The sequence below is a fragment of the Microcaecilia unicolor genome, chromosome 7 (genome assembly GCF_901765095.1).
Source record: "Microcaecilia unicolor chromosome 7, aMicUni1.1, whole genome shotgun sequence".
Taxonomy (NCBI): domain Eukaryota; kingdom Metazoa; phylum Chordata; class Amphibia; order Gymnophiona; family Siphonopidae; genus Microcaecilia; species Microcaecilia unicolor.
In genome coordinates, this window is record NC_044037.1 from 49,729,528 (window position 1) to 49,742,270 (window position 12,743).

General features: G+C 40.2%; 1 protein-coding gene across 1 annotated transcript in view; it reads right to left on the reverse strand.

Annotated features, from left to right (window-relative positions):
- Positions 1 to 1,011: 1,011 nt before the first annotated feature.
- AGTR2 (angiotensin II receptor type 2) overlaps positions 1,012 to 12,743 on the reverse strand; it is a 48,004-nt gene continuing 36,272 nt past the window's right edge. Inside the window, exon 2 of the mRNA XM_030210172.1 lies at positions 1,012 to 1,295. Coding sequence (XP_030066032.1) covers positions 1,014 to 1,295 — 282 coding nt within the window. The 3' untranslated portion in view covers positions 1,012 to 1,013. The remainder of the gene's footprint in view (positions 1,296 to 12,743) is intronic.

The following is a 12,743-nucleotide window of genomic DNA, read 5'->3' on the forward strand; positions in this document are numbered from 1 at the left end:
AAATAGATGTTGCAGCTACTCTTGAAACTTACCTATCTTTCTGAACAATTATCAATGTGCTGATATACAAATCATAGAGTTCTGGGCATAGTGAATTAAGGACCCCTGATGCAGCACATGCAGGAAAATGGCCATGTTGGGTCATATCAATAAACTGGTTGCAATAGCATGGCTTCTGTGATATCCTTATCTCCTTTTGTTTTTTCAGCTCCTTTTCTTCTACAACAGAGTTCTGGTGTTCCTCTGTGTTTTGTTTTTGTTTGTTTGTTTTAGTTAGTGAAATAAGACAGAAGTCTCTCTCTCTGCACCCACCTGTCTATCTCAAGATGTCAAAATAGTATTAATGATCCCTGGTGGTAGTCTCATAATACTACTGCTGGGGGGGGGGGGGGGGTCATCCTTCCATATAAGGAGAAATTGCCCCTATATGGAAGAATGACCCTAATGGTAGCACCATGATGCTACTGTTAGAAGTCATCAGCGCTATTTTTGACACCCATTGTCAGATGGGGTAAAATGGAAGGAGACCACTTCCCTGTCCCATCCCATTAGACTACCATGAAACCCCCAGGTGTGTCCCAAGAATGTGGGGGAGAGTTGTGGTTGGTTTGGGGAGTAGGGTCTATTGGGGGATAGGGTTCAGAAGGGCGATACTTGTGCCAGGGGGATCGAAGGAGGTGATCCGCCACCAAGGCTTCATCTTTTTTTTTGACAGTTAAAGCACCTGAGTTGGTGCTCAGTGGAGCAACACCATTGGCAGTCATGACAGCTAGCTTGTGATCCATCCTACCAGCATTAAGCAACTAGTATGATTTTTCTACTGCACTGGCTAGTTTTAATGCACAATAGCCATTACCATGGGTCTATGCTAATGTATACCACTTGATTAAACTCACGCTAGCTGCTTAATGCCAAAAGAAATAGGTCTTAGCTAATCATACAGTCTTAGAAGCTTAGGAAAAGTAAACATTTAGAATTAAAATTTCCAGTTCTTAAAGCAAGAATATCACATTTTATTCATTTTTTTCTTTTTTGCAACCTGTGCAGTCTAAAGAGAGCATACATTTCTGGCGTCCCAAAGGCTTTATTCTTTTTTTAATTAAAAATCGTTCCAGCTCTGTTAATTTCCATTCTATGATTCCAAGGTTCACTAGTATCCTCTTCTGTATAATGATGGTGCCTTCAACATTATTGGGGCTTTCTTTGGACATATCACTCGCTGAGAGAAACGCTTTACTGTTGGTGTCCAGCTGGTTATTCTCTTCCCTTGATCTATGTTCTACGGGTGGTTCATTCTGTTAGAGAAATAATTTGCAGATAAAGAACATAAGCTGTTTTTTCATTGATTAAAAAAATCTAGAGTGGACTAACTGCCTTATTTTGTCCTCTTCTGCCATCATATTCTATGAAGCCAATATTCAACACTGAAGGTGAGCATTTTTTTAAAAATAGGGGGTGCCATTTCAGTATCACAATTTCAATCTCTAGGGACAGGGAAGTTCTGCAGGACTCTAGGGAACCTCCCTGTCCCTAGAGATTGAAAACACAATATTGAAGCACCACCCCCTAGTGATAGCAATGCAATTGGAGAACACATGCTCAGCTTATAGGCAACATTGATAAGCAGTGCCGATTAACCCCACAATTCTATAATCTTGAGGCCCATTTTCATGTTCAGTATGCAAAATTGCAAGCACAGGTTATAGAATACTGACAGTCACGTGCAAATTGTTAAATTAGGTGCTAATTGGTATTAACAGGCAATAATTAGTTATAGTTGGAGTTAATTGATGCTAATTGATATTACTTTGTAGTTATATGCCGAACAGCACTTAGTCGATATTCTATCATCTTAGCACGTAATTTCTTTAGCACGTAACTGCTAGGGGGTATGGACATGGGAAGGGTATGGGTGGGTCAGGCATGCCTAGAACCTATGATCTAAGGTTATAGAATATTTTCAGTTATGTGCCTAACTGATAGCAGCTAGGCATGAGCATTTATAGCAGTCATTGAGCTAGCCTAAGAGCCCACGTCTAAAGTTAGGTGAATAACTGTGAACTTACACTAGTATTCTATAATGGCAATTACATGCATGATTGCCATTATAGAATTCATGGTCAATGTACATGCTTTAGGGACCTAACTTTAAGAGACCTTTTGAAAATTACCCCCTAAACATAGAAGTCCTTATGGAAATTGACTTGCATGTTTTCATGATTTACTCTCCTTGACCATCCACTAGGTCAACAGCAGACACCTATGGAGTTTTCAAGAATCTCATTATAAGAGAGGACAACTGGCCACTAATCATGTTATTTTGAAACACAAGAACATATTTGGGAGGACCAGAATATACTTAGAATCAAACCTTAAAGGAGGCAGAGCCTGCCTGCTTATACCCTCTATCACCTCATTCCACTCTGCCTTCAACTATGTCCTCCAAAGGGTTATTCACCCAACTAGATACATGGCTTTTATTCATCCCTCTAGGCTTCTACCTTTAATAGATTTACTGCTGCTCTGAGCAGATGTCCTCTTGGTCCTGTTCTTGCCTGCCAATGCCCGTTCTTTCTAAAGAGAGAAAACTATTTATCGTTTGAGATCCTTCCCTTGTAAATTTATGGAAGATGGTTTGTCCCACCCTGTTTATTTTCACCCATGTTCCAGCATCATTCTCACTTGCACACTACTAAATGTATTCAACAGCACACACAGAACACAGAAAAAAGGAGAAAATGTGAATAAAATAGCCCGTCATCCCTCTGGAAGGGTATTTTGTGAGTTCTGCCCTCACCTTTGGAAAGTTGCCTGCTCCCCCTATCCTGCCAGATCAGAAGTGGAACATACACATATCCAGAGAAGGCTTAAAAAGAGAGGAAAAAAGGGCACTGACTCAGGATACTTCACAAAAGCAAAACAGAAAAAGCAATAGGCACAACGCAGAAAAGGAAGTAGTGCATAGAACTATACCTCCAGGAGGCAGCATCTCTTAACCATCATGCCTGGATGAAAGGAAACTGGTTGCAGAAGCACCTACATGCTACTGGATGTCTTTGAATAGGCAGCTACAGGCTCTAGACAAGCAGGGTAAAATAATTAATATGAAGAAATTCAGATACCAGGAAGAAACAGTTACACAAAGAAGCATGAGCAAAAACATGCAAAAACAAGTTTCACACATAAGAGAAAGATAGAAACAAGCAACAATACAGATACTTCATAGGTAATGCAGAGAGAGCATGTGCTTTTCTATTGCACATAACAAAATGAAAGCCCCTCTCATAATCTTCCCTTAACCACGTTGCTGCCCTTCCTGCCCCTTTTCCACTGCAGGTAAAAAGTACCATGATGGACAAAAATACGTATTTATAGGGAAATATTCATTGCTTATTTTTTAGATTTAACTCATGCTCTTCAGTGGTAGTTTAAGGGGAAATACATTGAGATAGAGTAGATATTTCCCTGTCCCAAGAAAGCTTACAATATCTGTACCCAAGGTCACAGGAAATGCCAGTGAGATTTGAACCTTGGGCTTTCTTAGTTCCCAGATCACTGCTCTAACCACATCAATCACTTGGCTAAGTATTTGCTTCTGTAGTCCCTCATATCAGTTTGGGGTGAATTCTATAAATGGTGCCTAAAAATTTGGTGTGAAACAAAACCACTTAAGTACCATTCTATAAGCCAGGCCTAAAGTTAAGCACGGTTTATAGAATAGCGCTTAAGTCCTAGGGGTCGTGCTTAAATTTAGCTGCATCCATTTGCGCCTGCTCTAATTGGTTAGCACAGCTGCATCGCCGTACAATAACCGATTAGCATGAGGTAAGTACGGGAGCCCTTACTACCTACATAATGGGTGGCAGTAAGGCCTCTTGCACTAATGGGAAAATTAACATGTGGCCATTAATAGAGAAAATGGAAAATGGAGCCATTTTACTGCTGTGCTAAAAGCGACCTCAGTGCAAGGGAAAGTCCCACGCTAGGGATAGGGCAGGCCATGTTTTAGTGCAGCTTGGTCAGTGGATCCCTAAGTGACTTGCCCAGGGTCATAAAGAGCTGCAGTGGGAATCAAACCCAGTTCCTCAGCCTACTGCACTAACCACTAGGCTACTCCTCCACTCCTTAACTCTAGGGGGGAGGGTCTATGGTAAGGGTCCACAAATGTATGCTTGCCTAGTGCCTAATATAGGGCTCCTATTACAAAGCGGTGCTACCAATTAGCATGCACTAAATGTGAAGAAAGCCATTCAATTCCCATGGGCTTCTTCACATTCAGCTCACACTAATCGGTAGCGCCACTTTCTATAAGGAGCCCATAGAGTTAATCCAGCCCTGGATATCATCTCTTCCTCAATGGAAAGGGGCATGAACCAATGTCATGGACAGCTAATCACAGCTAGGTATTTAACCCCATACCTAGGAAGTGCATTTTTGAAACTGGTTTTCCAGCAAACCAGTATTTGCACCTGTCAAAATGCTATGGTGACCTTTTGTAAGCAATAGAAATGTGTTAATAAATAAAAACAATACAACAAATAGATCTATATTCAGATCTATTGGTCAGTATAACTTTTTTAATGGTGGCTGTAGAATTTTAAATAATACTTATATTTAGTAGCACTACATGCATAGTCCACAGCACTGAAGGGTGGCCTAGCATTTGAGTACCGGCACCTTTTTTGCTAGAAAAGAAAATGCACTGGTTATAATTGACCCTTAATTCTGGTACAGTAGTGACAAAGTAGTTAAATTGATTTTCACAAGTACTATCCTTATGGTGCTGCTGAAAAGCAGTGGTCAGCAGATTTATACTTTGACCAGTCCCTGGTAAATTAATAAATCCTTTTGAATATTGAGCCCATAAAGTGAAACCTTTCAATTAGACTAATTTAATCCATTTTTCACTAGTTTTCAGGATCTAACTCTCCCACAGCCCAAGTCAGGACAGAATGATCAAAAGATGGCAATACTAGAAAATAGAAGTGAATTATAAATATATTTCAGTGATAAAGGGAAAAGATACAGGAGGGCGATGGATGGGTGATCAAACGGCATTAGGCAAGTTGATTTATATGGTTTATAATGTTTAGAAAGGCAAGATGTTTAGTCATTTCTTGTTTGTTTCAAATCATCTGATTGTTTTAATTTCAAGAATATTTTCAAATACTATCATCACCAATACAGTCAACATCTGTTCAATGCAGTCAACGTGTAATATAATTTAACTGATGAGGACTGAAATGTACAGTACTAGCTCGCATTCTCAGCCATTACCAAACACATTCCCAAAGATACAAATTAGGAAAAAACCTGTATCACATCAATCCCATAGTTACACTAAGATTATCATAACAATCAAATGCTACTTTGATTAAAAGTGGCAGTACATAATTTCCTTTGTTGTCCTCCATTTCTTAGCTTAGTCTATTTATCTACTGCTGCATTCTGTACGTTTTTCAGCTGTTCAACTTCAACTATATTCACAAATAAATCTTTCTATTTTCAGCTACCTTTTTATTTCGCTATCCTATGTATGTACTAATCCCAACCTCACAATACACATCTATGTAAATCGTGTCATGATGTACAGAAGCCCTTTTTACCTTAAATGACTTCAGTCTTTTCCATAGAAGTCTACAAATTATGAAAATAAGGACACCTGAGATTACACTGAGGAACCCAGCCCCATGCTGGTAGCAGCAGCGTGTCATATGAGGCTGCATTGAAATGTGCCTTAGGTTGAACAAGCAGGTCAAACAGAGGGATTTCTGAGACCTTTTCCAAGACATAATTCTAGAATTCACAAACAAAGGCAGGCTTAAGTTGATTGTGAAGTCATGTCTCTATGACGGATGTGCCTTGTACACTTCTAAGGGAGAAGGCTATGATTGCAGCATTCCATCTGTCCCTCCCTCTTTCCTCTTGTCATTCCACTCCACAGGAAGGCCACCTAGATGCATGCATTGTGCCTGTTTTATAAGGGCAAAAACACAGCTAAAAAAACATCACTTTACTGTGCAGGCTACATAATATGCCCAAAACAAATAAATCATACATCAAGAGTGATGGACCTTCAAACACAGTGATAAAAGTTTGCAACATTAAATAAGTTGCATGTTTTCTACCTCAAACGTTTCGTCATAAGTCCATTAAACAACATGGTGAAAAGCCAGCCATTTATAAATATCCCCATCAAACAAAATTTTGCCCTTATCTGAATATGAATTTCAGCTTGAATAAAAAGTTAATTAATGCTGTGAAATCACGGTATGACATCATGTTTTATAATCTGCATCAAGAGATTCAGAATCACTAGTCCATCAACGAGGGGCAGACAGCTGGAAAATGTTTGTTTCGTTTCATATCGTTTCCCATGTTGTTTGCAGAAATTTTCGTGTCATTTATGCTTTTGTGGCCATTTTGTCATTACGGGAGCAATGTCGTTAACAGTATAGCCTCATTGCAAAGAGGGTACACTATTTATTTATGTATAGCATTTGTATCCCACATTTTCCTACCACTTTGCAGGCTCAATGTGGCTTACATTTGCCGTAATGGCGGTTGTCATTTCCGGGTAACAGAATTACAAATGGTATTGCTTTAAGATGCATACATACATGGTAACATACATGGAGCATAAGATATATGGAATAGATCATGGTATATATATCTATCATGTGCATACATACATGGTAAAGAAGAATACATTATGGTATTGCATGAAAGTTCCTGAGTAATAGATTGGATTGTAGCATACATTAGGTCATCGACTATAGAGAGACCCTATTCGGCACAGGTTTAAGGTGGTAGAGCTTGATCATTAATAGTAAAGAGGTTAATCAGTCATGTGATAAGAGCTCAGTTTTGTATAGATCGTGTATAGTGTTATTATTTAGTTTTTAAGATGGATGTTTATGGTATGCCTTCTTGAAAAGACCTGTTTTCAGTAGCCTTCGGAAGATGGTTAGGTCTTACAAAGAAGGCATACTCTTTTGGAAAGGGTGCACGGGTCATTAACAAATGAAAACGAGCATTAAAAAAAAAACATAACATTTGTGTTTTTCCTTTGTGTTCCACTTGCAGAGAGGGCACATTTTTGGCAAAGAGACTGCTTATCAGAAAAGAATTTACATTCATTCTAGAAGAGTACACACTCTTTGCAAAAAAGGCACCCTATTTGAAAGTAATATGCAAACGAAAAAGCACAAATGTCATGGTTTTTATTTTTTTGCTTGTTTTCATTTGCTAATGACATGCAGTGACATGGGGTATGTCACTGAGGGGTCCTTTTATTAAGGTGCGCCAAAAAAAATGGCCTGCACTGGTATAGATGTGTGTATTGGACGCACGCAGGTCCTTTCAGCGCGCCTGCAAAAAAGACCCTTTTTTGGGGTGAAAATGGACATGTGGCAAAATAAACATTGGCGCTCATCCATTTTGGGTCTGAGACCTTACCACCACCCATTGACTTAGCAGTAAGGTCTCACACGTTAACTATGTGGTAATCGTCTATGCACATAGAATGACGATTACTGCCCTGTTTCCGCCATGGACCAGAAAATTAGAATTATTTTCCAGCGCACATAGCGGACATGCGTCAAAAATGAAATTACCGCATGGGCCACGTGGTTGCCTTGCGGTAACTCTGAATTGACGTGCATTGGGTGCGTGTAGGCAGCTTAGTAAAAGGGCCCCTGACATTTTCCATGTTACAAATGATAACCCACCCTAACATCAGCTAGGCATTCTGCAGAATGCACACTCGAGGGGGAGTGGTGCAATTCTAGAAAAGTCACCCCAAGTGGGATGCTAAATTACAGGGCATTAAGAATGAATTCTATAATGGTATCGGGGCGCCCAAATTCTGTTCTAGAATAGAACATAAATATTTGTATGCCAAAATTTAGGCAGTACCCCTTATGCCAATTAAAAAGCAGGTATAAATGTTACCACGTAAATGTTGTACTTTACTTTGTAATGTATAATATTCATAAGTTGTGCGTGTAAGTGTGGGACCCACCCCTGTCCATGTGTATGTCCCTTTGAAGTTGTGCACTATGGGGTGAATTCTATATATGGTGCTGAAAGAATCAGCATCAATAAAAGCACTATTCTATAAGCCATGCTTAAAGCCAGGCACGGTTTATAGAATAGAACTTACGCCTGGGAATTGCGTCTAACTTTAGGTGTGTACATTTGTACCAACTAAAATGTGGTGCAAATGAATGCATCTAAATTAGGCACATACCCCTATTATTCTATAACAATGTGCATATATGCCTCTGTTCCACCCATGACCCTCCCATTTCGCTGCCCCATTTTTTTTTACTTGATCAAAAATTCCAATTAAATCTAATTTGTGCCAATAATTTCTTGTTAACAAACCAACTATTGGCACTAATTAGCTCATTATTCATATAAATGGAGCGCACAAATTCAGCACACATGCATTTTTTAGCAATGTTTATAGAATAAGGGTAAGTGGGTTGTGTGCAAATTGCGCAACTTAAATGCCTTAACAAGCTAATCTGCATTGATAACAGCATTTAATAAGCAATAATGAGCACTAATTAGAAATAATTAGAATTTATGTGCACAAATCCCTAGGTGTATTCAGTAATATACTGTGCCTACATTCTCATGCGTGCAGTTCAAAATGGGCATGGCCATTGGCGGGGAAATGGGTGTTTTGAAATTTACATGCATAATTATAGTATATGGCCCAGTGTGCATAAATTTACACACAGGGATTTACGCCACATTTTCCTTGGTATAAATGGACATGCATAGTTTTAGGCACTAGAATATCAACTAAGCCTATTATATATATCACACCTAATTAAGTGCCGCTTATAGAATATACTTAAGCAGAAGTATTTACCAAACTGAATTTTTTTGGCACCTTATATAGAATCTGGCCCTTAGCATGGATCCTGCACCTAACTTTTGGGCCCAAGAAAACAGCAAGGCAAACGATCCGCAAAATAGAAGATGGAAACCAACGAAGCAGATCAGTAGTAAATTCAAACAAGGTTTATTAATAAAATAACATCTAGAGTTTATTGCCCAACAAAGGCTATGTTTCGCCCAGCAGGGCTGCGTCAGGGGCTATTTATTGATCCTTACTATAAACAAATCCTGAGAAATGTATGTTCCGGTAATATTTCAAGTAAGGTGTCAAAATAACAGCATAAACCATGTGAAGCTACAGTGTGGTAAATTTAAAACAAATCGGAGAAAATTTTTCTTCACCCAACGTGTAATTAGACTCTGGAATTCGTTGCCGGAGAACGTGGTACGGGCGGTTAGCTTGACGGAGTTTAAAAAGGGGTTAGATAGATTCCTAAAGGACAAGTCCATAGACCGCTATTAAATGGACTTGGAAAAATTCCGCATTTTTAGGTATAACTTGTCTGGAATGTTTTTACGTTTGGGGAGCGTGCCAGGTGCCCTTGACCTGGATTGGCCACTGTCGGTGACAGGATGCTGGGCTAGATGGACCTTTGGTCTTTCCCAGTATGGCACTACTTATGTACTTATGTACTTATAACATATAGAAACTGCCATGCATCCTCGCAATGGTTTATGCTGGTTTCCACCTAACTTTTGGGCATAAGACATGCCTGCTGAAACTCAGTATAAATGCCAGTACCCAAGTTCGACACAGGCAGTATGCTGTAGCTCCATGCACAACTTTTCAGAATGCCCTGATACACCCATGGCCACACCTCCTTTTGAGATACACATCATGGGAGTTAGGTATTGTGTCTTATAGAATAGCGCACATCCAGATGCATGCACAAATTCTACTGAGTGCCAATTAACATCAATAATTGGTTGTTAGCACCCAATTGCTGATAGTTCAGAGCTCCTTATCAAATTTATTTGCACGTGCATCTTGGAAGCACAAAAAGGATGGGTGTGCAATTCTGGGTGTCATATACAGATTCAGGGGTTATTACATAAAAATAGGCATTATGGTCACCTGGCAGGAGTATATTCTATGAATAAAATTAGGCACCTACTTGGAATAGCCCAGTGGTTAGTGCAGTGGATTTTGATCTTGGGGAACTGGGTTAGATTCCCACTGCAGCTCCTTGTGACTCTGGGCAAGTCAGTTAACCCTCCATTGCCCCTGGTACAAAATAAGTACCTGAATATATGTAAACCGCTTTGAATGTAGTTGCAAAAACCTCAGAAAGGCGATATATCAAGTCCCATTTCCCTTTCTCTATTTGAGATTCTAAATGGAATGTTGCGATTCTGTTGCTACTATTTGAGATTCTAGATGGAATGTTGCTACTATTTGAGATTCTACATGGAATGTTGCTATTCCACTAGCAACATTCCATGTAGAAGCCTGCCCTTGCAGATCAGCAACACGGCTGCATAGGCTTCTGTTTCTGTGAGTCTGACATCCTGCACGTACGTGCAGGACGTCAGACTCACAGAAACAGAAGCCTGCGCGGCCCTGTTGCTGATCTGCAAGGGCAGGCTTCTACATGGAATGTTGCTAGTGGAGGAGTAGCCTAGTGGTTAGTGCAGTGGACTTTGATCTTGGGGAACTGGGTTAGATTCCCACTGCAGCTCCTTGTGACTCTAGGCAAGTCACTTAACCCTCCATTGTCCAAGGTACAAATAAATACCTGTATATACCATGTTAACCACTTTGAGGGGCCCTTTTGTTAAGTCGCACAAGCGTCTATGTGTGCCCAATGTGTGCCAAAATAGAGTTACTGCACGGATGCCACGTGGCCCTTGCAGTAATTTCATTTTTGCCACATGCCCGCTACATGCACCCGAAAAAATTTTTTTGTTTTCTGGCGTGCGTCAGTTACATGCACCAAGTGGCATTTGGCACACACAGGTCATTACTGCCTGGTTACTTTGTGAGACTTTACCGCTAGGTCAGTGGCTGGTGGTAAAATCTCAGACCCAAAATGGACGCGAGGCAATTTTCATTTTGCCGCACGTCCACTTCTGGCAAAATTTTTTATAAAGGCCTTTTTTACAGGTGCACTGAAAAATGGATTGGCGCACACCCAAAACCCACGCCTACACTACTGCATGCCATTTTTCAGCGCACCTTAGTCAAAAGATCCCTGAAAGCAGTTGCAAAAAGTACAGAAAGGCGGTATATCAAGTCCAATTTCCCTTTCCCTTTATAGAATACTAACATAATTATGAAAATACACACCTGTAATTTAGGAGCAAAGTACTTACACGGGCCGTAAAGTGTGTGTGGTGGCTGGTGGTGTATATATGGAAATAAATGAGGAATAGAACAGTAACATTAAGTGTAAACCAATGTTATTAGTCAGTCTCCTATTCATTTTTAAAACTCTCATTGGAGATTACGACAATGATTTCTGGGAGAAACTGATTCAGAAAAGAACAGTGTATTCCAGAGTCTAATAAATATACTTGAAGAAAACTTGGGAAAGATTCTGACTGTGTCATCTTGAGATTGTCTAGGGAGTCATTTATTTTTGGATCAGCTAACAACATGGAAAAGTACTTTAGGAATTAATGCCAGTATTTTTCATTGAGTTTGATACTATTTTGATTTGGTCAAAAGCTTAAAAAAGAGCTTCCTAGCTAGTTCAGTACCAGGGCTGTGTTGGCCCTTAGGTAAACATACAGTTGTGATTCCCTTACAATGGACCCCCATTGATTTATTTCTGACTCCTGCCCCTAAAGTCACATTCACTTTTTCTGCTTCCCTCCTCCTACTCAGGGGCGACAGGAGGGTTGGGTGGAATGAGGTTTAGGAGCTTCACTAAGGAGGGGAGCTTCTATTCTTCTGTAGTGATCTTGAGTAGGGGCTTCCTGCAGGGGGGTTCAGATTGATTGAGGGTCTTTTGGTGGGGTCAGATAGGATGATTCTTGGGGGGGGGGGGGGGTTGGAGTAGGTGGGATGTTTCAAGGAGGTCTTTCAGAAGGGGATCAGATCAGATGAAAAGGTATTTCAGGGGGATGGGAACAGATTTAGGAGGTATTATTTTGGTGAATTTGTTGGTCAGCACCACATTTCATACAGTGGCAGAAAGCGCGGGTGCACTTGCACAATCTGCCACCACGTGTAATGTGGTGCTCATGTGATAAGTGTGGTAAATGTAAGGCAGATGCTGACCACTACTCCTGCATTTATCGCAAAGGCTTTGCACTTATTGTGTACTAGCTTTTGCAAGTAATATGCAGTGAGTGCAAAATCTAACTGCACTTTTGTAAAAGGACCCCTGATTTAGCATGACCAATAATTTGCCAGTGATCCTTCTGAATGGCAGACCTACATAAATAACTCCATCTCTCATCTGTGAGTTTTAAATGCACATATGAAATATACCGACATGTTTAAAGGGCTTCCCAGGGGTAGGGAAGGAGGACAGGAGCTTGCAAATTACTTATATAAACAGTACAAAGATACCAGAGCATTCACAGTTACATTACGCTTCTAAATTCTTATACTTTTTTTTTTAATTATTTGTGCCCCGTGCTTTCCCACTCATGTCAGGCTCAATGCGGCTTAGGTACTTATTTGTACCTGGGGCAATGGAGGGTTAAGTGACTTGCCCAGAGTCACAAGGAGCTGCCTGTGTCTGCAGTGGGAATTGAACCCAGTTCCCCAGGACCAAAGTCCACCACTCTAACCACTAGGCCACTCCTCCACTCCTTCATAGGAAATAAGAACATTTTTTCTTATAAAGAAAAATATACTATTGTCACAGAGAAAGATAGGT